This window comes from Eriocheir sinensis, chromosome 34 (genome assembly GCF_024679095.1).
Source record: "Eriocheir sinensis breed Jianghai 21 chromosome 34, ASM2467909v1, whole genome shotgun sequence".
Lineage (NCBI taxonomy): Eukaryota > Metazoa > Arthropoda > Malacostraca > Decapoda > Varunidae > Eriocheir > Eriocheir sinensis.
The window spans coordinates 7,734,761-7,762,699 of NC_066542.1; the positions used below are offsets into that span (position 1 = coordinate 7,734,761).

Sequence of the window (27,939 nt, forward strand, 5' to 3'; positions counted from 1 at the left end):
GTGTCTGCCGCTCGGTAGACCCAAGACTCATTAGTATTAATGTGGTGCAGTAATGCAACATCGTACTTCGTCATGTGGGTAAACCGAGGGGAAAGAAAATCTGATACGGGGGGGGGGGGGGGGGGGTGTTAATCACAGTTATACAGCCAAATATATATTGATAAAAAATACCATATCTTTTTTTAGTATAAAACCCCTACTTTCAGGTCTATCATCATTGAATATGTATACATTTATCGTGTATTTATTAAACATCAGTGTAACATTTCGGCGCCTAGCTCACACATTTGACAAGACTTTCGTGGGAGTTTTGAGCATTTCCTGGGGTAGTTTCATAATCTTTGTAGTAGGCTGATCCTTCTTTACCATAATCCTAAAAAAAAAAAAAAAATCCCTCCTTAGGACCCGACTGATCTCCCCTTAGACCACTGGCAATAGTTGATATGAGACGCAGCAACCTGGGTGACCGTCACGATGAGTGGCAGTTTGTTCCTATCAGTATCATCGCCCCTCCCTCTGCCAGCGTCACCCGGCGAGCCCACAGCAATACGTTTGGCCTTGAGTTACTAGCGGAGCAGCAGTGGGTGTGTGTCTGTGCCGCTGTAAAGAGTGTTATCTGCGCCAGGAGTGAAAGAGTTATTATTACAGGCAAGGTAAGTCAGGAGGAGGGTGATTTCTTGAGTGTCTGGTGGCTTAGTGATTTCTTGAGTGTCTGGTGGCTTAGTGATTTCTTGAGTGTCTGGTGGCTTAGTGATTTCTTGAGTGTCTGGTGGCTTGTAGGATACATGTCCGCGTTGGTGTTACTTGGTGAGGAGACTGGGGAGCATTGAGGTGAGGGTTGCCAGTGACAGATTGGTGTGGGCAAGGTGTTGGAAGGAGCAGGGTGAAGGGATACCATGCAATGCCTACCATAGAGAGCCTACTATACCTTGTACCAGGGTCATATTCTTAACCATTTCGACGCCTAAGCACACATACTTACTTGGCAAGGCTTTCGTAGGAATTTTGGGCATTTCCACGGGTAGTTTTATGACCCTGGTGGTAGTTTGACCATTCGCCTGCACCGTGAACCAAAACAAAACAAAACAATAATAATAATAATAGAAAACTCCACTTATTAGAACCCGAATGATCTCCTTTAATTTTTGGTCTTTGAAAATTGTTGATGTGAGAGGCGGAAGCGGCTGAGAGTACTGACCTTGTGTGGTGCTTGGCATATCGATAACTATTTACTTTAGAGGGTCTCGCACCAAAAGTACACACGGCGGGACGTGTATGAAACAAGTGGCAGCGAAATGGACTGATGCAGGAATAAAGGTGAGCTGAATACCTTGTCAATGCTCGTACTGAAGGGAGAGTGAAGTCTAACAGTCTCTATCGACAGCTTAGTGAACTTAGGGCTTTTTTTCATTGGAAGGCGACTATTTAATATTAACAGCCACATATTCCCTTCATGCCTTGAAGAGTGAACAGTGCAGAGTGAAAAAGAAGTTGCAACGAATGATGCGCGATCTACAAAAAACGGCCATAAGCTTATGTATTGATAAATAGGGGGAAAAAAACACACACGCTTAAATAGGTTTTGTTCGCTGTCACTTTTTACGATTAAGATCAACTTCAGGTCAGGCTCTCAAGACGGGAAGCAGAAATCTCACAAATAATAATAAAGGATTGTTATTTTGGCTAATGTGTCAACTCCAGGGGCCTTCCGCGTCTGTGATGAGTCATCCACCTCAATCTCCTTCCGTAACTTAAAGAGTAATATTCAGCCTTGAAATGAATAATAACACACAACATCTTATGTAATCAATTAAGTTGTTACTTGCTGTGGACATGGAAAAGCTTACAAGTTTCACATCACGTTTTCGTAACACACACACACACACCTAGCAGATGGTGGCCGGGCCTCCCACGAGCGGCTGGTGCAGCCACTGACCTTGGCTAACAAAGTGGCGGGCGGGGTAGGACGTGCTGTAACACAAAGGAACACACAGGAAGAACAAACAACAGCAGACCTGCTGGTCCTTACGAGGCTGTTTGTGACAAGCTACACTAACTATCTAATCAAAGGTGGAAGATGAAGGACAACAAAGGCGAAGGCTCCTCGCCACCCCCCCATCCCTCCAGCCAAAGCTGGCAGGAGGAAAAAGAACCATGCAGCATGGAAAAGCTGCATGGAAATTATGTAGGAAAGAGGAAAGAACTACCATTACTGCTACCACTAAGCGGGCGATAAAAGCGGACAAGGACACCAGTATTCGAAAGAACTTAACGTTATTACGACAATGAGTAATATCTCAGTTGCTGGTTGGATTCAAAATACTTGTCTAATCTATTCTTGAAAGCCGTAACTGTTGTACTATCAACGACATCACAGGGTAGAGAGTTCCAAACATTAACAACTCGATTGAAGAAGAAGTGTTTAGCTTCGTGCGATGATAATCTTTTACCACTTATCTTCAAATTGTGATTTCTTCTTGTTCTATTTGATCGATCATTTGTAAAGTAATCTTCCGCATTAATATCACTTAATCCTTTAAACATTTTATACACTTCTATTAGATCGCCTCGCATTCTTCGCTTTGATAGGCTGAATAAATTTACTTCTTTAAGCCTTTGTTCATATGATAAATTTCTCAACCTAGGAATCATCTTTGTTACTCTTCGTTGAACCCGTTCCAACTTTTCTATGTCTTTTCTGTAATAGGGAGACCAAAACTACACAGTACTCTAGACGGGGTCGAACCAACGAATTATACAGTTTCAATATTACTTTTTCCGATTTATTATTAAAGACTCGTCCGATGAAGCCAACCAATTTGTTTGCAGTTTTAGCTACCTCTGAACAATGCTGACCGGGCTTTAAATCGCTTGATATAGTGATTCCAAGATCCTTTACTTACTGCAGGAAGTTGTTGGCCATTCATTACGTACCGAACGCGATTGTTATTTTTTCCGATGTGCAACACTTTACATTTGTCAACGTTAAATTTCATTTGCCATTTATTGGCCCCACGTGCAGGTCGATCTAGATCTGATTGTAAAGCTTCTTCGTTGAGTGTCGCAGTTACTTTACTTACAATTTTTGTGTCATCAGCAAATTTTGATACTTTGCAAGTGAGCCCATCATCGACATCATTAACATAAATTAAGAAGAGCATGGGGCCAAGCACTGATCCTTGAGGTACGCCGCTTCTGACATCGAGCCAGTTATATGTAACACCGTTTAGAACTACTCTCTGTTTCCGCTCAGAGAACCAGTCCACAAGCCAACTGTGAATGTTACCCGAGATACCGTGCGCCAATAGTTTGCTGAGCAATCGTTGGTGGGGGACCTTATCAAATGCCTTTTGAAAATCCAGATATATGATATCTACTGATCTGCTTTCATCGAACACCTCAAAAATATAAAGAAAAAAATCAAGTAAGTTAGTTAAACACGAACGTTTACTACGGAAGCCATGTTGCGAATTATTTATTATATTATTTTCTTCGAAGAATTTCACCATATTGTCGCGAATGATAGTCTCCATTAACTTACAAACAATCGATGTCAGGCTAATTGGTCGATAGTTTCCTGGATGAGACTTGTCCCCCTTTTTGAAAATTGGTGTGACATTTGCTAGTTTCCAATCCGACGGAACTTTTCCAGCTGTTAAAGATTTATTGAATATGATGGAGAGCGGTTTACAAATTTGATGTTTGATTTCTTTTAAGACCCTAGGGGTAATTTTGTCTGGACCAGGAGCTTTGCTTACTTTAATTCTTTCAATTGTGCGTAAAATGTCACTTTCTACGATGAGCACGCCACTTAACATCTTTTCGGTCCTTCTAACCTCCGGCGGTTGAGGTGATAAACAATCTTCGTCGGTAAATACGGATGCGAAAAAGTTATTTAGGATTGTAGCCATTTCATTTTCATCGTTCGTGTGGTTACCATTATCATTAGCAAGCGGTCCGATACCACAAGTGAGTGACTTTTTATTATTTACATAGCTAAAAAATTCTTTAGGATTAGATTTACTCGTTTCCGCTATATATTCTTCAAGATTTTTCTTGCTTCGTTTTATTAATTTCTTGGTTTCGCGGCGAATTCTGTCCAACTCTAGTTTGTCAGCCTCACTCTGAGTTGATATGTATCTACTGTATACGCGTTTTTTAAGAGATAGGCTATTTTGAATTTCGTTATTCCACCATTTGGGTTTCTTCTTAAAAGCTGAACGTCTGTTACGATAGGGTACGCATATGCTTTTGGCATTGTTCAATATTGTGGTGCAGGCCCCCCAAGATTTATCAATATCTGTTTCCGCCGAGATTTCAGTCCAGTCAGAATTATTTAGAATTGATCGGAGTCTTACGAAATTCGCTCTCTGATAATCAGGCACCTTTTCTTTACTAGGAGTTACTTTACTTTCTTTCATATTGATGCTGAATGTGATTGTTCGGTGATCGCTAGAACTAAAAATTGGACCAACATTTACTTCATTAACTAGATCAGCCGTCGTTGAAAAGATAAGGTCAAGTATATTATTTTCCCGAGTCGGTTCTTGAACGTGTTGATGTAAATCTCTTTCTAGTAAATTTGTGTACAGGTCAAGCCCTGTATGACAGTTCAACGGTTCACCCCATCTTTTCATTGGCAAGTTAAAGTCCCCAACAATTACTGCCTCGCAACTGCTACTTGTTTCTAATAATAATTCACTTAATGCGTGGTCGATATCAAGAGTCTGCCTTGGCGGTCTGTAGATAAGTCCAATTACTGTTTTACGAGATTTATTTTTAATTTCAATGAAGACCGTGTCTACAATGGTTATAATATCTGTTTTCACGGATACTGGATGGAGAAAGTTGTGGATATAAAAGATAACACCTCCACCCTGTCTATTCTCTCTTTCATGACTACAGATGTTATAACCCGTTAATCTATATTCCGCAATAAAATCTCTATTTGATGTGTCTATCCAAGATTCTGTGACTCCGATGATGTGATAATGATTTGTAGCTGCGAGGACTTCTAAGTCTTCAAATTTGTTACGTAGGCTGCGAGCGTTTACATAGCAAGCTTTGATATGATTCGAGTCGGGGGTTTCGCGGGTTGAGTGCTCCCTTACGGTGGAGCTGCTGATGTTCTCGCCTCCGCGTTTTTTGGCTTTCGAAGAGCCACTTGGTCACAGAGCAGCCTCCTGAAACGGGCTGTTCCAACAGGGTTTAAGTGGATCCCATCAGCAAGGAACAAGTCTGAATCGTAGTAAAAACTGTTCCACAAGTTAGCGAACTGGACGTTTTCTTGTGAGCAAAGGGACTGAAGTCTGTTGTTTGTGCTGAAGGCCTTACTGTAAAAGCTAGATTCGGCACCGACCCCCGGGAGGATTCCTGAGATTATGATGTTACTGGCATCCGTTTTACGTTTATACTGCTTGATCATGCGGTGGTATTTCTCAAGGAGTTCCTCAGAACGGGTTGTCTTTACGTCATTTGTCCCCGCGTGAATGACAAAGAGGGTGTTTCGGTCGGCATTTCTCGTGACATCATCGCACGCTGCGGAGATGTCGTCCAGTCTGGCACCTGGATAGCAGTAACGTTTTCAACTCATCCTCCATGGTGTCTGCCAGCACCTGGAACCTATTGAAGGTAGTGGGGGTCAGTAAATCCTTGGTTGCCTGCTTCGGTTTGGCTCCATTCCTTACAGGTTGGAACCCGACATCCTGTGAAACAGGAGAAGCGTTAAGTGGGGCAGGCTGGAAGTTGTCCTGTGAGGCAGGCTGGGAGTTAGCCTGTGAAGCAAGCTGGGGGTTAGCTTGTGAGGCAGGCTGGGGGTCAGCCTGTGAGGCAGACTGGTGGTTGTCCTGTGAGGCAGGCTGGGGGTTAGCCTGTGAGACAGACTGGGGGTTAGCCTGTGAGGCAGGCTGGGGTTTAGCCTGTGAGGCAGGCTGGGGGTTAGCCTGTGAGGCAGGCTGGGAGTCAACCTGTGAGGCAGGTAACACGTCCTCCCGTGAAGCAGGAGATTCGTCTGGAGAGGGCACAGTCTCGGTGGAGGGCCTCTCCACCATCGATGGTGGAGTCACTGCCACATTATTTGAAACAAATTCCTGAAGGGCTTCGAATTTCTTTTCAAGATAATCATGTTTGACTTTCCATTCAGTCACAGCCTTCTGAAGTTGTAATCTTTGAACGCAGAGGCGGCAAGTTCTACTCAGCTGGAAGTACTGAGCTGCAAATCGTCCGGGACAGACGTCACACTTAAGGTTCGAAGGCATTGTTAGAAATTTAAGTGAGTTAATAGTTTGGGCAAATATTAAAAGCGCTTTCGAAATAACTTAAATTGTGACCATAAATTGAATTGGATAAAAATTGTGCATGGAAATTAGATACTGCTGTGTTAGATGCCTCCAACACTGGGAGTTCGCTCCCACAGGGTCTTGAAAACGCCTCAAAGACCAATCGCTTGTCCTGAGCCTCGGTCACGAGAGACTTTCACAACCCGGCGCTTTTCAGCTATTGTCCTTGAAGTTTTGTCCCATAGAACGGGGCCGGCGTAGTCACACAGAGCAGTGCTGGCAACGGAGGAGAGGAACCAGCAATTCGTTCCCACTTTCCGAAACGTCTAACCCAACTCTGCGACCCTTTCGAGGCCTGGCCAGTGGCACCTGTCACCAGGTGTTCTCCACCAACTCTAGAGAGTATCAGACGCCCTTCCTGAGAGACCAAAAAGCTGAAATATTCCTTGAGTATAAGAAAAACCCTCAGAAACTCCACCTAGAAGCCGGGAGGTACAACCTCAAATGGCCCACGGAAGACATCTCTTTCAGGAGAAAACAAGAACCAGCTGTTATGCAGAATAGGGATGGGAGTACCGTCGATAGAGGGGAGAGACGTGGAGCTCATACCGACAACTGGTTCCCATGGAGGCTTTTTAGTGTAGAGGTCGCCACACTCCTCTACACCGCAGGGCTAAATAATTAGGCACGGTCCAGCTGACTAGAACCCTGGAACTCCAGCCATTGTCTCATAAAGAGATCCTCTGCCTGCAGTCTAATCCACCACTGCTGCTGCCCAGAGGCTTCACCGTGACCCTGGCACGGGAGACAGATCGGGTATTACACCTTGTCCAAGGTTGACCTGAGACTATGCAGGGCAGGGACGTCTAGTTCCCTGAGGTGAAAACACTTCACCCGCATACGGGGACGATGTTTGTGTTAGTTTTTCCGATGTGCAACACTTTACATTTGTCAACGTTAAATTTCATTTGCCAGTGATTGTCCCAATGTGCAAGTAGATCTAGATCTGATTGTAAAGCTTCTTCGTTGAGTGTCGCAGTTACTTTACTAACAATTTTTGTGTCAGCAAATTTTGATACTTTGCAAGTAAGCCCATCATCGACATCATTAACATAAATTAAGAAGAGCATGGGGCCAAGCACTGATCCTTGAGGTACGCCGCTTCTGACATCGAGCCAGTTAGATGTAACACCGTTTAGAACTACTCTCTGTTTTCTCTGTATTCCTTGAGTATAAGAAAAACCCTCAGAAACTCCACCTAGAAGCCGGGAGGTACAACCTCAAATGGCCCACGGAAGACATCTCTTTCAGGAGAAAACAAGAACCAGCTGTTATGCAGAATAGGGATGGGAGTACCGTCGATAGAGGGGAGAGATGGGGAGCTCACACCGACAACTGGTTCCCATGGAGGCTTTTTAGTGTAGAGGTCGCGACACTCCTCTACACCGCAGGCCTAAATAATTGGGCACGGTCCAGTTGACTAGGACCCTGGAACTCCAGCCATTGTCTCATAAAGAGATCCTCTGCCTGCAGTCCAATCCACCACTGCTGCTGCCCAGAGGCTTCACCGTGACCCTGGCACGGGAGACAGATCGGGTATTACACCTTGTCCAAGGGTGACCTGAGACTATGCAGGGCAGGGACGTCTAGTTCCCTGAGGTGAAAACACTTCACCCGCATACGGGGACGATGTTTGTGTCAGTTTGCTCCTTCAGACAGGCAGGGATCGTCCCCGATCGGCATAATGTATAGCGGATTTATCTTTTTATTTTTAAGAAGACACTTTTATCGATGTAAGAGTGGTGTACTGCATTTTTTTACAGCAGAGGAGTCAGTTCAAGGACATAAAAAAAGGTAAAGGTAAAGCCCGATACTCACTGCTCCTAAAAAGAGTTAGAGGAGTGGTCGAAAGATAGGTCAATTTCGGGAGGAGTGGTGTCCTGATACTTTGTCTCTTTATATATTGCTTTGCCCGTGTCCTGTCTCTTCTACCGTGAAAAGAAAGGTGTTAAGCTCAGCACTGTTCGTGCAGGATGTTTCAGACGCTGCTGCTGCGGCCGTCCTCGGCGGGCCTCGGGCGGGTGGTGCTGCAGCGCTTCACAAGCACTACGGCGAGCAGCCAGCAGCTGGCGGAGGCTGTGCTGGAGGAGCCGCGGCCCGCCACCGAGATCCCTGGGCCGCGAGCCTACCCAATAGTTGGTTCAATCCCGTCCATGATGATGGACAAAGGTAAGTGTCAAGATTGCAGGGGTTCCCAATCCCCTGGGATCGCGGAGGATTGGCTGAAGGGTCGCGAAGCCTTGCTAGAAACGGTTTGGGAGAATGATTTTTATAGCATATCATTTCGAGATAGTTTTCTGTTTTAATTCTGGTGCTGCATGCTTCTGCTGGTGAGTGTTGAGAGGGAACATCAGGGCATCGTTCAGCGGCATGTTAGGGATTTGTTTGAAAATTGGTGTGTTAAAACTCCTGATATCAGGGGATCGCGAGGGATGCAGGATTTTTGAAAAAGGTCACGAGTGCAAATACATTGGGGACCAGTGGTCTGGCCGCTATGATCACGGTGCATGTGTTGGGGCACAGCACACGACGCCCTCCTTACCATCACACTGACACGCTAATGCAAGGTGTGTCCGTGTGTTTGTTTGTGATCGTATTGCAGATCACACAGACACAGACACACCCACACCCATACCCACACACATACACACACACACACACACACACACACACACACACACGTGTGTGCACCTATGACCTTTCCGCTGTCACAGGCAGTAAAAATGCGAAAATTTACACGGCAAATTTAAGTAACGCGCAATAAAATGTCATAAAAACTACTTATCGAGAGATTTTGATAATGGGGAGCTCTAAACGATAAAACTAAGGGGTAAACAGGGAAAACACACACACACACACACACGAGGCGAGGTTTTATTTACCTTTATTCAAATTGAAGAGAAAGAGGTGTGGGATTCCCCTATTGATTGAGTTAATTATTCTCTCAACTTAATAACATTAAATATCTACATACGAACATAAAAGATCATCCCAACATCAAGTGGATAAACATTCTGTAATCATCTCCATTATCACTTTATGCCTCCATTCAGTTCCTTTAAAAAACAAACAAAAAACACGAAGTTACGCCTTCTTCCTGATCTTTTAATGCGCAGAGTTCGACGTCAAGCGGTTGCACAAGTATTGGATATCGGTGATAAAGCGCTACGGGCCCATCGTGCGTATGGTCAACCCGGGGCGGCTCGTCTTTGTGGCTATCGCCAACCCCGAGGACTGCGAGAAGCTCAACAGAGCGTCGACGGACCAGCCGCAGAGGACGCCACTCCTAACACTCAAGCGACTCCGCGACAACTGGACCGACAACTATTTCGAGAAGCGAGGCGGCATCATAGTGGAGTAAGTCCTGCTTCTGTGACTGTAAGGTTGAAACATTGGGTCAAGCTTATGATGTTCCTCATTTTATCATATTCAGTCATGCCAGTGTTTAAACTTTGCGTCCTTTGCCCTTCAAAAGAGAGAGAGAGAGAGAGAGAGAGAGAGAGAGAGAGAGAGAGAGAGAGAGAACTGGCGAGTGGTGGTGGTCTTGGTTAAAGATGTCCTGCTGACGATGTGGCCACGTTGGCGGTGACGGCAGGAACGGAGACGAGTGGTGGCGGGTGCGGAGCCGCGTGCAGACCGCCATGCTGAAGCCGATGGTGGTGCGGGAGTACCTGGCCGAGATGGACGACGTTACGCTGACATTCATGGACAGGTGAGTTGCTTGGCCTCTCACTCGTCCGCTCTCAACGTCTTGCTAACCGTCCGTCAAGGCTGCCTCGCGCTCAGCGAGCCTCATAGAATGTACCATTGCTGTAGTAATGTAAATGTTCACCATATACTTAAAAAGCTCCAGATGAAGAAGGCCGATGTGTTCCTCACCAAGAGCTGAGTATTGTAACACTGCAGTATGTTGAATAAAATGATCAGGTTCTTTATGGCATACTCTTGTACGCGCAGTCTTGACGAAGATGACGACAAGATTTGGGAAAAATCTCAACATGGGACAATTTTCACATATATTTTCAGCTCTTGGACACATGATGCTAATCAACATGTTTACAGAGACTATTTTGACAAACTCCTGACATGATAAGGCATGACTTTTTTCCCTTCCGTGTGTGCAGGATCCAGGAGCTGCAGGACAAACACGGGCAGATGCCGGACAACTTCCAGGAGGAGCTGTACAAGTGGGCGCTTGAGTGTAAGTGTTCCTCCCCTCAGTGCGAAGCAGTGCGCGCTCCGCTTTACTCGCAAAATGATTTTTCCTTAACTTTATCTATAAACGTCTTTTTGTTTCGAATAATCTGCCATGGTTGTCACAGTTAATAGTAACGCGCATAGAAAATAACTATCACCACTGAATGAGGGTTAAACACTAACGGCGTGCGTTGTGTGCAGCGGTGGGCGTGGTGGCGCTGGACCGGCGGTTCGGGTGTTTGGGGGCGCCGCCGGGGTCCGAGGCGGCCAGGCGCGGGGAGGAACTCATCACCGTGGTCAACAACCTCTTCTCGTCCATGGCCGCGCTGGAGATGGGGACGCAGATGTGGCGTCTCTTTCCCACTCCCACATATAAGAAGCTGCGTGACAACCACGCAAAGCTCCTCAAGTGCGTGCACAAAACTAACTGCAAAGAATTCACTAAAAAATATAAATAATCCACCCCCGCTATCAGCGGCCTGGGCCCACGATCTGAGGTAGATAATTCAGGATATAATTCGTGATTTTAAGAAAAAAAAAAAAAAAAAATTTTTTACTGTATTCCAACCTAAACCCTTAAAGAGTTTTAAGTATCACATTACACTGATAAGAATTAATTCAGTGACATTTTTTAAGTAGCTAATGTGTGTGTGTCAAAATTAAGATAAATCTGAACGACATTCAGAACGAAACTAAGTAAGTCGGAACTGCAGAGACTGAAGCGGCAAGCTTGATATTTTGAAGGCCTGTTTAATAAGGCTGGACTTTTTTTCCCGATCTTTTCCTGCTACTACAAGGTGCCAGGCTAGTCTTTACAATGCTATTCACTAAATAAGAGCGAGAAATAGTTGGCTATGTTATGGCAAACGGAACTCGCCGCAGGTTACGTCAACATTACTGTCGTGTTACATGGGCATGCTCTTCATTCAGTAAGTACAGAAATTCAAGATGTCATTCAGTAACTGTTCTCTGTACAGATCTGAGCGACCAGGAGATTATGTAAATAAATGTTCACTGCAGGCTAATCGACTCGTCCACGCGCCGCCTGTGCTCCAGTCTCCGTGCAACACACCACTAGACACATTTCAAAATTCAATTTATCACAAAATAAATAAAAAAAAACATATATAGGGTATTTTATATTCAGAATGACGAATTATCATATTCTGAAGTGTGCACTTCAGCTCGTGGGACACCCTGCATGTATACTATATATTTTATACACTATACTGTTATTATATTGTACCCTCGAGGCCTACTTATGTTACGACCGTTGTGGCAAACAACTGTAGGCCTATACTGTTGCTACTTTTGCTTCTTTGAAACAGCTGTTTCTCTGCCACTCTTAGTACGTACTAGCGGCTTTTATATTAAAATATACAACTGCCATTTTAGTCACGAAAGAAGAGAATGAACAAAACGTAGGAACACGTAACTAACAATACTGTGTGTGTGTGTGTGTGTTGCAGGATAGTCACGGAGCAGGTGGCGGAGACGGTGGCGTTGCTGAATGAAGGAGGGGGGGAAGGCGGTTTGCAGTTGCCCGGGGCGAGGCAACACAGCGTCCTCACCCAGCTGCTGTCCACCCCGGGACTCACCCAGAAGGACGTCCTCACCTTCATCATGGACATTGTCTTCGCTGGGATTGACACGGTGAGCCGAATCCCTAAATAAGTACAGTCAGATTTCACGTTCAGACCAGAAGGAAAGATAAATGGCATGACTCGCGTCGCGTCTGCCACAGATTTGGCCAGCTCGAGTTTTCTTGGGCTGGCTTGACTTGTCTTAATTTTAACCAACGCAGGATTCAATGTTAGTAGTTACTAAACACATCGTCTGAAAATTCGGACGTTAGACAAGCGTAGTCTTTGGGGAGTCATCGGAGTAAGGAGTCTATGGGGCGAGGGCAATGACCTGGCGCTCGCTACTGTCGGAATTACGGTGGGTCTTCAGCTCTGTTAAATTATATTCTACTATATATTATGGACCTCTTTACCTTTAACCAGGCTCCCAATGAAATATCAATCTCGTGTAGACACTGCTTTCGATGTAAACATTAACATATAAAACAAACCGAGTGTGCGTCGGCACCGTAGTTGGCATTGCATCCAAAAGAGCAGCGCGAAATTCAAACTGATGCTGATACAATAGTTTTTATTCTTTCTCACTGCTCTATAGGTGTGGTCAAGGTCTCGGAGAAGTGCCTAGATCACAAAAAGCCCTATTGAGTAAGGATCGATTTGAATTTCGCGCGGCTCTATTGGTAACAACATGGCGCCTGCGATTACGCAGGCCAAACTCTCCTATTCTGTGGCTCTGCAGGAGAGTGAATGTACGTGAGCAAGTGTGTGTGTGTGTGTGTGTGTGTGTGTGTGTGTGTGTGTGTGTGTGTGTGTGTGTGTTATAGTTTCTTTATCTGTTAGTTTCATAGTTTGTCCATTCATATACATGTATGTGTTGGTCTCTCTCTCTCTCTCTCTCTCTCTCTCTCTCTCTCTCTCTCTCTCTCTCTCTCTCTCTCTCTCTCTCTCTCTCCTGTTATAGTGATAGTATTTCCGCCTCTCCCACTCCCGCCAGACCTCCCACACCATGGGCTTCTGCTTGTACCTTCTGGCCAAAAACCCCGAGGTGCAGAAGAAGCTTCAGAAGGAGGTGGACGAGGTGGTGGGCGACCTTCAAGGACCTCTCACCCCGCAGCACATGGCTCGGCTGTCCTACGCGAAGGCCGTAATTAAAGAAACGTTCAGGTGAGGCTTGGTACGAGATGCTCAGTAAAGTTCCTCTTAATTAATTAAAATTAAGCAGAACGACATTGAAATGACTATTGTTAGCTTAATTAGCTTAAAATCCCCTCTCACCCTAAAAAAATGCTGTGGGTCTATTTTAAACCCATTGTCAATCGGCAATTATATTGAATTTCATTTACTGTCCGGTCAGGAAATGTCCACTACAGCAAGGTTAGTGCTTCCAAGTGTACTTGTTAAAAACCTCATGACAGCTCTGCGCTGACCCGTGTGTTTATGATGACCTTCTCCAAGTTTCAATTGTTGTCAAAGTGTAGTGCGTTGAGCTTACACTTGGAAATGTTTGTGAAAGGTTTGCGTCAACCAAGTCCTGTGAGACAACATACGGAGAAGCCGCAAGCGTTAAAAAAAAGCCAAAGAAAAGTGCAGCAGAACTACTAGAGTTTCCCGCGTCTCTAATGCTGTGTTTATAGGCGCTGCAGATTTACCCGAGTAATTGGAAAAGTGTTCATATCATAAAACTTGGGTCATCCTCTTGCTTTACAGCGATTATTTTAAATAATTAGAAACTATGATTTGTCAACACTTTCAAGAATATGAATATATTTGATAATAGACACTGTATAATGTTATAGACATGATCCTCGTGCAGCAATGAACGCAGGCGTCTTCTTGTTTTTTATTTATTTATTTTTATTTTTTATTTTATTTTTACGTCTACGCCTATAGCGCCGGTAGGCTTGCTTGAGGGGCCTGGATGGTAGTCGGCCCCAGCCCGTCATGGTGCAGGCAATTGTTTATAGTGGCGCCATCTTCTCTTGCAGAATATTCCCCTTGACGATGGCCTTGGTGAGGATCCTGACCCAAGACTTGGTGCTGCAGGGCTACAGGATCCCGGCAGGGGTGAGTGTTCCCTCAGGACGAGGTGCTCTCACTAGAGAGGCGCAGGGAGGGGACGGACGGACGGACACACACACACACATTCTCTCTCTCTCTCTCTCTCTCTCTCTCTCTCTCTCTCTCTCTCTCTCTCTCTCTCTCTCTCCTAAACAGTTATGTTACCCCCTTCTTTAATCAAGTAAGTTTTGTTATCCCCTTTAACCAAAGTGTTACCTTTCTACGTCTTCCTTCCACAGACCAACGTTTTGGCTCTCAACCCACTGATCGGCTGGGACGCCTCCGTGTTCCCTCGCCCCGACGAGTTCCTGCCGGAGCGGTGGCACAGGGACCGGCCGTTGGGTGATATACATCCCTTCGCCATCCTCCCCTTCGGCGCTGGATCCAGGATGTGTGTGGGGCGCCGCGTGGCTGAGCAGGAGATGTACACTCTGCTGGCCAGGGTGAGGCGTATGCGTGGCTGGCACGAACACCTGCCCAGTCTCAGAGCCACAGGATAGGAGTTTTGCTTACTTCATCACAGACGCCATCTTGTTGCCAAAAGAGCGGCGGGAAACTCAAATGGGTGCTGATACAGTAGTGTTTCCTGTTGTGCTTCAGGTAGTTCTCGAGACCCTGACAGTACCTAGAGGGCATAAAGACACTATCAGCATGAATTTGAATCGCGCGCTCTCCAGGTAACAACATGGCGCCTACGATGAAGTTGGCCAAAGTCTCCTTGTCTGTGGATCTGCTCAGCATCAGAATTATCATTTCACTCCCCCCTCTCTCCTCTTCCCTCATTCCCCATTCCTCTTTATCCTCTCAGAACTTTACTTCTTCTTGGTTATATTCTTTCTCGTTTTTACAGTGAAGGAAGAAGCTCAAAGGCAAAAACAAACGAAGTCAAAAAAGCCCGCTAAACACTGCTGCTATAAAAGATAATGGAGAAGAGAGGCCAAAAAGAGAGGTCAATTTCGGGTGAAGTTGTTGGTTGGTCTTATAGTGGCTTAAGACTTCTTCTTCTTCTTCTTTTCCTCCTCCTCCTCCTCCTCCTCCTCCTCCTCCTCCTCCTGGAATTAAAATGGCGCGAGACGGAGGAAAGTGTGAAAATTCCCTCGTTTCCTCCACTCCTGGGCGGGGGAGGGGAAAAAGTAAGGAAATGCAGTACAGGGAAGGGGTAAAGGGGAGCGGGTGTGGCGGGGAGGTAGAGAAAGGGAGGACCAAGGTGAACTCAACAGATTATATGACTGGGCGGATAAATGGCAGATGGAGTTCTGGTCAGATTCAACAGGGACATAAAACAAAATTTACTAACAGGACAGTGGGTGGATGAGATAACTAACAGGGTGGTCATGTGGTGAGTGCCAGTGAATTGTCATTGGCAAAAATCAAATAGAATAATTCAAAATTCATGATATTGGATGGGGTTAGATTATTGGGGGGGGGAGCTTACAGATAAGAGCTGCAGGCCGGAGGCCTACCGGCCTCTGCCTACCTTCGTTGTTCTTATGTTCTTCTATGTGTTATAATGTTCTTTGAACTACACTTGACACTCTGAACGCCGAAGGCGCACGCCGGCGCGACGCGGGGGGGAGCGTGGACGGCCCCACTCGCCAGCAAGGCGCGCCTCACGCTGGGGGCGGCTGGGGCGGGCGCGCTTCGCGGCCCCCCGCCGGGGATGGTGCCGGGATAGGGGGGCAGGTGTGTGCAGGGGGGGGAGCTGCAGCACTTGCCGCTGGTTGAGCTCCGCCACGAAGACCCCAGCACCGCCGTCAGGGTGAAGTGCTCCTGCCGCGGGGCGCCTGTCTACGCGGCGGTCATGCCCCTCGACCGTCTGCTGGGCCTGCTGGAGGAGGCCGTGGCCGGAGACACGGCCCTCCTCCGCTTCACCCTGGAAGGCGGAGATGACCGCGTCGCCAGGTTGACGTTCACACGGGCCGGGTCCGCCAGGCCGTGGGCGTGCCACGGGTGGCTCTGGAGCCACGGCGGCGGTGAGTGGGAGCACGTGGGCCAGGGGGATGCCGCGTGCCTCGGCCCCCGCGAGGGCGGCTGCGGCGCGCCGGCCAGCCCTGGACAGCAGGAGCTCGGCCAGAGCCAGGAGCTTCACGGCCCTGCCCTGGCGGATAAGGCGGACAAGGCCAGTGCCTCGGCCTTCTTGGCAGTGCCTCAGACAGGCATGATGAGTCCACCAGCAAGTGACCATGAGTTTACAGTGCCAGGAGAGCACTGCAGCGACCTTTCAGCCAGTGACCAAGACGAGGCAGTGCCAGAGGTCGACCTGGGTGAGTCATCCACTCCGGCACTCTAACGCACTCTTCACCACACTGGGCCAGAGCCTCACGAAGGGGTGCCACCAGCCAGTGCCCAGAACACTGGAGTGCCAGGAGCGTCCTGCGGGGACCCACCACCCAGTGCCGAGGCCCGTGTGGCAATGCCAGAGGTGGACTTGGGAGAGTCCTCTTCTCTAGCACTCTACAGAGACCTTCACAAGACGGAGCCTCACGTGGGGGTCCCGCCGCCCAGTGCCGAGGACCAGACAGTGCCAAGCGTGCACTGCGGTGACCCTCCAGCCAGTGCCCAGGACTCAGCAGTGCCAGAGATCGACTTGGGGGAGTCATCGTCCCTGGCACTCTTCTACGCCCTTCACCGGCCGGAGCCTACGCCTGACGAGGGGGACCTACCAGCCAGTGCCGAGGCCCGCGGGGCCGTGCCCGACGAGGAGTCACTGGAGCCAGCGCCGGGTGCCCAGGAGGCGCCGCCCCCGGGGTTGGGGAGGCCCTGGTGGCACGCCGTCCTGGAGGGCCTGGAAGTGCTGGACCTCGTCGTGTACTGCCTCCTGATCCTCGACGCGTATCTGCGCTAAGAACATTCGGCCGGCGGCGACGCAGTGCAGCCACGCCCTCGCCTACGCCCGCGGCAGCGACGGAGCCTTCATGACTCATTACCGGGCGGGCGGCGTACTGTCTCCTGACGCCTTTCTTTCTCCTGGCGGCTCACCGCCCTCAGCCACAGACGCCAGAACCCAGACACTTGCATTACTTATCACTGGGCTGGCTGAAGGTGCTGTTTTCTTACATTTCTCTAATCCTTCAATACTCCATTATTCCTCTCTCTCTCTCTCTCTCTCTCTCTCTCTCTCTCTCTCTCTCTCTCTCTCTCTCTCTCTCTCTCTCTCTCTCTCTCTCTCTCTCTCTCTCTCTCTCTCTCTCTTCTGGTGGTAAGAGAGCCGGGTAGGACGTGTAACAATGGGTTTACGTAGATTAAATTCAGATTCAACAAGGACATAGGCAAGACTTGGTTTACTAATACAGTATATATAGTGACTGAGTGGAACAGGCACGGCAGTCATGTTGTGAGTGCCAATACGATAGACACATGCAAGAAAAGGTTAGATAAACATTATTACCGCCCTTCCCGAGCGGGTCCCAAAACGCTTCAGCCGCAGACCAACAAAAGTGATATTCCGTGAGAAAGAGTTACGTGAGAAAGACGGAAAAAAAAAAAAAAACTGCGCCATCGTCAACGTTGCCAGATTGTCGTACTCACTTTCTCATATTTCCCGATTTCCGACCAAATAACTGTCTCCTAGGCCCCAATAACTGGCTTTTATGTTGTTATCGTTGAAACGCTTAATTATTGGTGCTTCCTGGTGATACTAACGGGGGAGGAGGAGGAAAATGTGATGCTCTGACTACGATAATCTATGAACGGTGGCCATCATAGGCACTTCATATAGAGAATAAAACAGTCAAGTGGCACCAGCTCCTGCGTCCACCAAAGTCTCGCTATTGGGGACACTCCTGCATACTGACTTTTCTGCAGACCACGTATTACTGAAGCCTTTAAGGGCCATTTTTAACACCTAAGAATGAATCGCGAGTTACCAATTTCAATGACACGTGTGATCCCCACAACCTACATCACAATCTCCTCTGCGCTAAGTACGGATTTAATAGCTGGATAATTCTTTTGGCCACTTTTAATATATTTTTCTTTGTAGTGGCACTAATGTCCCTTCATGTCTCTCTCTCCAGGTGGCGCAGCGCTTCACGGTCGAGTACCACCACGAGGACGTGGAGGCGCTCAACGGACTGGTGTTCTACCCGTCACGGCCCCTCACGTTCACCTTCCTACCTCGCTAGTGACGTCGGCGGCAGCGTTTTGCTTACCATAAGTTAATTCTGTGTTGGGAACAGTTCCAAAGCAAACTCGCTCATATCTACAAGATATATACGTATACATATATTATAGGAGAGCTGCAGATAACGTGTGTAAAGCATATTGCGTGAAGAATCTACATCGTTGTCTCACGCTACCAGAGGCTCGTCCACCGCTGGCTGCTCCTATGTTAGAGCTGCAGGAATATGGTGTTACGCACGTCCTCAGCTCCAGGTCACATGAAGAAACGGAGAGAAGAGTCTGGACGAAGCAAGTCGAGTACTATAGTCACACATATATGAAGTCCGCTTGGGTGGGGCTGAGGCATCACCCCCTAAACATTACTCTCTCATATGTCAGCTATTACTTCTTGAAATTGTGTATCAAATATTTTCTCTATATTTAATAAGGCACTACTACCGTCCCATTTACCTGCCCTTGCCGCGGAAATGGGTAAGAAGAGAAGCGGAACGCCACCTTGACCATGTAGTATAAAGTGCGGTTTTCGGTCTCTCTCTCTCTCTCTCTCTCTCTCTCTCTCTCTCTCTCTCTCTCTGTTTGTGGGTGTCTGTCTCAAGCTCTTAAAATTAAAATGTATGGCCGATAAATATGTATTCCTAAAACGCACAACTACTGATCCTTACCAAATAATTAATGAAAATATATATATATATATATATATATATATATATATATATATATATATATATATATATATATATATATATATATATATATATAAAGATCATAAAGAGTCGCTGATCACTCTTTCCCTCATTACCCTCACGCCCTTAAAGCAAAAATGTATAGTCGATAAATATAGACTCATAAAAAAGCATATTTATTGATCCTAACCATAAGATAAATGAATAAATATAAAACAAATGATAAAAAAATGAAAAATTGCAGACCACTCTTTCCCTTATCATCCCCACGCCCTTGAAGATGCCTAAGTAGCCTATGTATCGCTTTTTTATTTTATTTATTAGAGTTGATTTTTTTATTAGCGAACTTTATTTTAATTAGCGGCCTTTTTATTTTATTTAGCGGCCTTTTTATTTTATTTAGCGGCCTTTTTATTTTATTTAGCGGCCTTTTTATTTTATTTAGCGGCCTTTTTATTTTATTTAGCGGCCTTTTTATTTTATTTAGCGGACTTTTTATTTTATTTAGCGGACTTTTTATTTTATTTAGCAGACTTTATTTTATTTAGCAGACTTTTTATTATATTTAGCGGACTTTTTATTTTATTTAGCAGACTTTATTTTATTTAGCAGACTTTTTATTATATTTAGCGGACTTTTTATCATTTAATAGCGTTTTTTTGTTATCTTTTACCGTACTTTTATATTTATTAGCGGGATTTTTTCTTATCTAGTAGCGGACTTTTCTAATATTTACTTAGCAGAATTTTCTTATTTATTCATTTAAGCCCATAGAGTTCTTTCCTTTACTCTTAAAAAACAAAAGCAAAAAAAAGGTCTCCCCATGCTCTACGGTCCCGGACGAGGCTGTACTGTTTGTTATCTGCACGAGGCATGACGCGGAACACTCTCCTCGACACACGCCCTTGGCCACGCCCGTTCCGCCCCGCCGCCCCCGCAGACCCTCGAGGCAACGTTGCGCATCTAAGTGTTTCCCTGAGGAGCGCGACGGCGACGAGACGATGCCGGAAATACTGGTGCTCGAGTGCATGTGTAGGGGATGAAGAGGAGGAGGAAGAGGTAGATGAGGCAGAAGAAGAAGAGGAAGTAGAAGAGGAAGAAGAAAACGAAGAAGAAAACACGAAGAAGGAAAGAAGAAAACGAAAAAGAAGAAGAAAACACGAAAAAGAAGAAAAAAGAATATAATCTGAAAAGGAGATGATGATGAAGAAGAAGAAGAAAAATAGAAAACAAGGTGAAGAAAAAAAAAAGGCAGAAGAAAAAGAAGAAGAAGAAGAAGAAGAAGAAAAAAGAAGAAAAAGTAGAAGAAAAAGAAGAAGAAGAAGAAAAAAGCAGAAGAAAAAGAAGAAGAAGCAGAACATGAAGAAGAAAAAAAGAAGAATAGAGGAAGAATATAATTTGACAAGGGGGGACGGGGAGGGTTAAGATCCATCTCCTCTATTTTTGCATACCAATAACACGTATCTAACTATCTAACTAAAACTAAGAAAAAAATATATATATCTGATGAGAGGCAAATGTTTCCCCGAGGGTTGACCACAGCACTGAGGGGCGAGGCTTAGCGGCGACTAGGCCTACAGACTGTGATGATAACGGCGATTATGATGATAATGGTGATTGTGGTCGTGATTTGGGTATGAAGGAAGCACTGGTGATGGGCGACAGAGATAACGAGATGAGGAGGAAGAAGAAATGAAGGAAGAGGATGAGGATGAAGAGGAGGAGGATGATGATGAAGATGAGGATGATGACGAGGAGGAGGAGAAGAAAGACGACACTAGAGAGGAAAGAGGAGGAGGAAGGCGGCACAGGAATTCGAGGAAGATGTAGAAGAGTGGGAGGATCTGCAAGTTTGAGTGAGTTAACACGACTCTGGCTGAAGATGGTCAGACGAGGCGGCAAGACAGGTCACAAAACTCCTTAGAATGTTAACGTAAATTGAACACACACACACACACACACACACACACACACACACACACACACACACACACAAGAAAAAAAAATGAAAGGAACAGGATACGTAGGAGAAGAGGACACTTACTTTCCTCAGCACTGTCCTACTTGCACTTCAGCGGCAGTCACGACGGAGCTCCTTCCTGCTGGCGGGGAGAGAAAGCGTATGAGTGAGGCGGGAGGACCTGTGATCAAGGGGAGATTGGCAGGGAGGGTAAGGCATGACTAAGTGTGGTGAAGATAGTGGGTGGTGGAGGAGGAGGAGGAGGACGACGAAGAAGAAGAACAACACCAACGACAACAACAACAGCAACAACAATAACAAGCAGAAGAAGGAGGACGAGGATTAGGAAGAAAAGGAGAAGGATGAGGAAGAGGAAGAAGAGGAGGAAGAGGGCTTGCCAGGGTATATTTTGTCAGAAACTCCAAATGTAAACACAACCTCAAAGAGACGATAACGCTTTGAGGTGGCTGATGTGTGATGTGGCGCTCAAATACCCGTCTGGAGAATTGACTAAGCCCAGATTCTTCAAACGTCGCATATTTATACTCATTTTTTTTACAGTAAAGGAAACAGCTCAAGGGGAAAAAAAGCCCGCAAATCGCTGCTCGTATGAAAAGAGTTAAGAGAAGTGGCCAAAAGAGAGGTCAATTACGGGAGAAGAGGTGTACTAATTGATGCCTTGATATTAATGTTACCAAATTATCGTACCTAACACACTGGACTTTCCGTTTCTGCCCCACAACTACCTCTAAAAAATATAGATAATGAACGGTTTTAATAATGACTTTAATTGAATATCGTTATCTGTGTGAGTACGACAGTTTTGAGCAATGGTCTAAAAGTATGGTATAGTCTGGTAACCCTGCAGTTGATACTCTCGATGGTTTTTACTCTTTCCCAATATATTATCGAACCTCAAACTACGTCTATTTCATCCTTGCGTTAGTCCTTTTTCGTCACTGTTATCACCCTTAAATCATCCCAACACACACATATATAACGATTTTCCTTTCCTCCATTATGGTAACGCTGCAGCTCATACTCTTTCCCATTATATTATCGAACCTCATGCTACATCTATTTCATCCTTGCGTTAGTCCTTTTTCCGTCTGTGTTATCACCCTTAAATCATTTCAACACACACATATATTAGTTTTCCTTTCCTCCATTACGGTAACGCTGCAGCCGATACTCTCGATGGTCCTTACTCTTTCCCATTATATTATCGAACCTCAATCTACATCTATTTCATCTTTGCGTTAGTCCTTTTTTCGTCTGTTATCGCCCTCAAATCATTCCAACACACATACATTACGGTTTTCCTCTCTCTATCTCGTTTTTTTTTCTTTTCTTTTTTAATCAAGGGTATAATATGAAGTGGGTTAGTGCAGAAGGTACAGATGGGGGAGAGAGAAAGGCAGGAGTGTACAGTTGCTGGTGCTGGTCTCTTAACTATCACTTCCGCTCCTCCTGCCTCTCCTTCCCTCTTCCCCCTTCACGCCCTCCACCTAACCCCGCGTCACCTCTCTGCCCCGCCCGCCACACCTTCGCCCCGTCCATAGTTTAAACACCTGAGAGGGATGGGAAGGGGGAAAGCGTGACACTAACACCACTAACCACCCCTACCACCATCTTCTCTAATCACCTCGCACCACCACTACCATACGAAATTTGACCTCTATTTTGGTTACTCATATTTAATTTTTTTGTTATAGGAGAGGTGATTAGCGGACTATGATGTATTTATTTATCTAGTTTTGCCCTTGAGCTACCTCCTGAAAAAAAAAAAAATACAAAATAGGAAAGAAAAAAAGTAAAATAAAAGAAAAAAATAAAAGGAAAGAAACAAAAATATGAAAAAAAAAACTATCTCCTTTACTGTAACTCCCCCCCCCCTCCACCACCATCACCACCACCATCACCCTCCGTATCACCACCACGACGAGCATCAAGCAAACGAAGTGAATAGGCGGGCGAGGCATAACACGGACATGCAAATACAATGACAGGATAGATGAAGAGAGACTGAAGGTGAAAGTAAAGGTTAAACACGCAGGAACACCGCCAGGTAAACGCTAAGAGGCCATTAACAACGCATAAATTAGCAACGAGGAAAATCTGCAAAGGTTATTATATCATGTGTCCATATACCAACGTCATAATGATAAGCAGATATAATAAGGAGGTTTAATCGTTTTTTTTTTTATCATGTTTAAAGAAGTAGCATAACAGTGACATTATATTATCTTTGTTGTTGTTGTTTTATCGTTTGTCTGTTCCTTAATCATCACCCGTGTTAGTACAGAGGAAGACGTGAGATGTATCCTAAAAAAATATCTCCCCTTCTGTGCAAACCGTAGACCCCCCTCCTCCCCCCCTTTAACTGCATAAAAAAACAAAGACAACAATACGGTCCCCAGTTAAGAGAGAGAGAGAAAAAAAGTGTCGAGTGAAGAAACAAAGAACAATGAATACCAAATGGAGAACAGAGGAAGAAGAGAGGAAAAAAAAAAAGAAAAAAAAATACTAGAGAAAGTTAACCGTTCAGGAGGAGGAGGAGAGGGACGATGATGTAACAATGAATGACACTTGAGAGAGAGAGAGAGAGAGAGAGAGAGAGAGAGAGAGAGAGAGAGAGAGAGAGAGAGACTCAAACAACCCCCCTACATACCCAATACAGATAACGGAGTCTCCCCCTCTTCCTCCCCTCTTCTTCCCTTTCCTCGCAGACCTCACCCATCTCCTTCCCTTTCCTTGCCCTCCTTCTCTCCCGCGCTTCGTGAGCCACCAACCCACAAATTCCCATAAACAACCATTCCCACGCTACCTCTTCCCCTCCCCTCCCATTACCATCACTGCTCACCCCGGACACTAACACCTCACCCCACCTCCCCACCATTACCTCCCCTCCTTCGTGTCACCTTCCCCCGCTTACTGCACTTCACTCTGCCATCCCATACACAAGCGTTCCCACCCCACCTCTCCCTTCTCCTTCCTCATATGGTTTTAAGCAAGTCACCGGCGAGGGTCTTCCCGGTGGAGTGGGGCGTAGTGCTTGTCATGTACTGCTTCTGGGCGCCAAGATCAATGTCTCGGGAAAGGTTAATTGGAGATATGTATATACAGGTTGATGACAATATTGGTTTAGTAAGTTGTGTGTATCACCGCCTCCTGTGCTGGGTTTCTATCTATCTATCTATCTATCTATTTATGTATCTATTGTGTGTGTGTGTGTGTGTGTGTGTGTGTGTGTGTGTGTGTGTGTGTGTGTGTGTGTGTGTGTGTGTGTGTGTGTGTGTGTGTGTGTTTGCATTGATTTATTGTGTGTGGTTTAGTCAGTGCCTGTTTACTTGTTTACTTGTTTGTTTGTCTGTTTGTCTGTCTATTTGTTTGTTTGCCTCTCTCTCTCTCTCTCTCTCTCTCTCTCTCTCTCTCTCTCTCTCTCTCTCTCTCTCTCTCTCTCTCTCTCTCTCTCTCTCTCTCTCTCTCTCTCTCTCCCCTCACAAGAGCGCACTGTCTTTCACGGTTTGGAAAGTAAAAGTGACCCACCCCCCAATAGCATGAAGGACGCCTTATTTTCTCTCTCTCTCTCTCTCTCTCTCTCTCTCTATTTATCTAATTGGAGTTCTATATATCTGTCTCCATCTATTTATCATTCTATCGGTCTGTCTCTCTCTCTCCCTTTCCCTCTCTCAAGACGCTTACTAATTGGGGACTTTCTATGCTGAATTTTGACAGAGGGCAGCACTGTATCAGGTCCCTCGGCGTGTTGGTACGTGATAACCAGGAGTCCTACATACAAGGTGTAGAGTTTTTCTTTTTCTTTTAATCAAGGGTATAGTACGAAGAGGAAGTGGGTTAGTGGTGAAGGTACAGGTGGGGAATAGGAGAGACAGTAGGCGTGCACAGTTGTAAGGTGTAGGTTCGTAAGTTGTTCTGGTGTAGTTATTGTTTATCGGGCACCTTATATGTATACCCCGGCGTGCTGTTTGCAAAATCCTCCACTCCTGGGCGGCGGGGGAGGGGAAAAAGTAGGGAAATGCAGTATAGGGAGGGGTAAAGGGGAGCGGGTGTGGCGGGGAGGTAGGGAGAACTTGATAACCCAGAGCCCTACATACGAGGTGTAGTGTTTGCAAAATCCAAGCGCCGCCCAATAAGGAGGGAGGCGATCACTCACTCACACACACACACACACACACACACACACACACACACACACACACGGTAAAAGGTTAATATATATTCCTACAAAACTATAAAAAAAAAGGGAAACGATGACACAACACATTTATTACTTGAACCTTTCTAAGAGCGGGTCAGAAAAAAATCAGATAAGTATTGCACCTTCCCCTGCAAACACGCCCTCCCAGACTGACTCAGCAGCACACACTGACCACAAACGAGTAAAAAATGGAAGAAAGTTGACACCCCTGCAGACAACCTTTAAGTCTCTTCGGATTACTGGTTTATTTTTTTTCAGGTAAGAGGCGAACTAAGATGGTAAGTATAGAAAAAAATAAATGGTAGCAACACACTGGAACTATAAATGAGAACGTGCTCCCTCCCATAATCTTACCTCCTGACTGCTTAAACGTCGTATTAGTATGTATGAAGTCATGTGTCTAGTTTGCCTGTTTAATGCCATGAACAGGATAAATCACCCAGGAAAATCCGTTTATTATTCTCTGTGGCCTTGGAAAATTGTCGTAATGGAGCTCGATATGTTTAAGTATATGCAAGTGCGCCTCACGAAAAGCTCAAGAAGGGAAAACTCAGAAGGGGAAAACTGATCACAGGTACCACAAAACATCCTTTCTTTCACGATACACTGCTTTCCGTTCGCTTCCCTTACGTTCCTTTTACCTCATCCCTTCCTTTCTTCACTCTCTCTTGCAGGGGAGGTGATATAAGGAAGGGAAAACTGATCACACCAAACCTACACTCCTTTCTTTCACGATACACTTCTTTCCGCCCGCTTCCCTTACGTTCCCTTTACCTCATCCCTTCCTTTCTTCACTCTCTCTTGCAGGGGAGGTGATATAAGGAAGGGAAAACTGATTACACCAAACCTACACAGGTGATATAAGGAAGGGAAAACTGATTACACCAAACCTACACTCTTTTCTTTCACAATATATTTCTTTCAGTTCGCTTCCTTTATGTTCCTTTATGTTCGTTCCCTTTATCTCAACCCTTCCTTACCTACACTCCTTTTTCTTCCATCATACTTTCCCTTCCGTTCACTTCGTCTTAACCATCCCCTTCATTACCTCTCTCTTGTCGGGGAAGCGAAGAGTGAGAGTGAGAGACGGGGCGGTGTTCGGGACGTGAGAAGTTGAAGATTGCAGGTTGCTTGCCACCGCGGCCCTGTTCCTCATTTTTACTGCCCGTGAAAGGCCTCGTCATCTGCACTCTGCCCGATGAACCATGGGTGCTAAAACTCGGTTAGGAGGCGAAACACTGATGGGGAAGAAAAGTGGGTACCAAATAGAAATGCAGGGCTACTACTACAACTACAACTACTACTACAAATACCAATACCAATACCAATACCAATACCAACACCAATACCAATACTAATACTAATACTAATACTAACACTAATACTAATACTATTACTACTACTATTACTACTACTACTACTACTTCTACTATTACACATTATTGCCTACGCCTAACCACACCCATCAACCAACCCACCCACCCACTCCCACACTCCTAGCCTCTCATTACTCGCCTGAATCACTCTCTTACGTATTACTCTCCAAACAAGAACACCTTCGCTAAGCACACCAGCAGCTCTTCCGGCCCTCGAAATTGCATCTTACTTTCCCTCACGTTGTATCTCGAGGTTTTGTGTGTGTGTGTGTGTGTGTGTGTGTGTGTGTGTGTGTGTGTGTGTGTGTGTGTGTGTGTGTGTGTGTGTGTGTGTGTGTGTGTGTGTGTGTGTGTGTGTTCTCCCCTGCGAGCTTTTGATGACTGCTCGGTTTTTTTTTCTTTTGTTTTCACGCACATACGCTTGCATTTCCTACTAGCACACACACACACACACACACACACACACACACACACATGAACCAGATCGAGTGTTTAACTGGATGAAAGAATGAGTGAGTGAGTGAGTGAGCGAGTGAACGAACCTCCATTTTGTGTTTGAGTGAGTGAGTGAGCGAGTACTTATGCGTCATCGAAGGTTGTGAGAGGAAAGTCGGGGGAAGGAAAATAGAGAAAAAATGGAGCACGGCAATAAACATCAACCCATAATGGCGCAAGAAAAAAGAAATAAAAGGAAATAAAATAACAATCAAAGACGAATCTCTCACACTCAAACGTAAACTCCATAGAGAAGCAAGACAGCGAGGTAGGAGGAGAGACAGTCAGGCAGGTAATCAGACAGGTAAACACGGTACAGTAAACTAATCTAGGGCACCATAACACCTGATTAGCATACGTAAGTGACATCCGTTCTCTAGATTGACTTAAACATCAAAATTGTCAGGTGATATTACTGATGATATTGTATAGTGACTTACCTAACATTTGATAATATACGACAATGACAACAACAATAACAATATCCACTACTACTACTACTACTACCACTACTACTTTTTAATAATACGGCCTACATCCAATAGTTGCGTGGTGAAAGGTGAAATCTCATATTCTCACAAAAAAACAATTCACTGCTCGCTAATGACTGACCAACTACCAGCTTTATCTAGTTAGCATTACAAGCAACATTATACCCTTGATTCTTAAGCTAACAGAGCATGTGGTTGATACGGCGATTGACCACAACTAAATACAGAGGGGTCGAGGTTGTTTGGGGGTGGGAGGGGTAGGAGGTGCTTGCTGGGTGGGGTTGAGCGGGGTGGAGCTGCGAGGGGAGGGAGTGGGAGGTGGTAGCCGGGTGGGGTTGGGCGGGGTGGAGCTAGGTGGTGTGGAAGGATGGAGCAGACGCGGCGGAGAGTGAGAGTTGTGCGTGCGTGAATGGG

General features: G+C 45.7%; 2 protein-coding genes across 2 annotated transcripts in view; one reads left to right on the plus strand and one right to left on the minus strand.

The window, feature by feature from the left end:
• Positions 1 to 21,086, minus strand: part of LOC127007017 (putative phospholipase B-like 2) — a 42,669-nt gene extending 21,583 nt beyond the window's left edge. The window contains exon 1 of the mRNA XM_050877496.1: positions 21,026 to 21,086. The gene's annotated coding sequence lies outside the window, so the exon portion shown is untranslated. The remainder of the gene's footprint in view (positions 1 to 21,025) is intronic.
• Positions 486 to 18,977, plus strand: LOC127007019 (probable cytochrome P450 49a1). Its single transcript, XM_050877499.1, has 11 exons — positions 486 to 653; positions 8,311 to 8,507; positions 9,455 to 9,695; positions 9,934 to 10,050; positions 10,463 to 10,539; positions 10,737 to 10,944; positions 12,005 to 12,188; positions 13,113 to 13,282; positions 14,104 to 14,182; positions 14,416 to 14,619; positions 18,193 to 18,977. Exons 2-11 carry the CDS (start codon positions 8,312 to 8,314, stop codon positions 18,298 to 18,300), a joined length of 1,584 nt encoding a protein of 527 aa, XP_050733456.1. The 5' UTR covers positions 486 to 653; position 8,311; the 3' UTR covers positions 18,301 to 18,977.
• Positions 21,087 to 27,939: the final 6,853 nt, after the last annotated feature.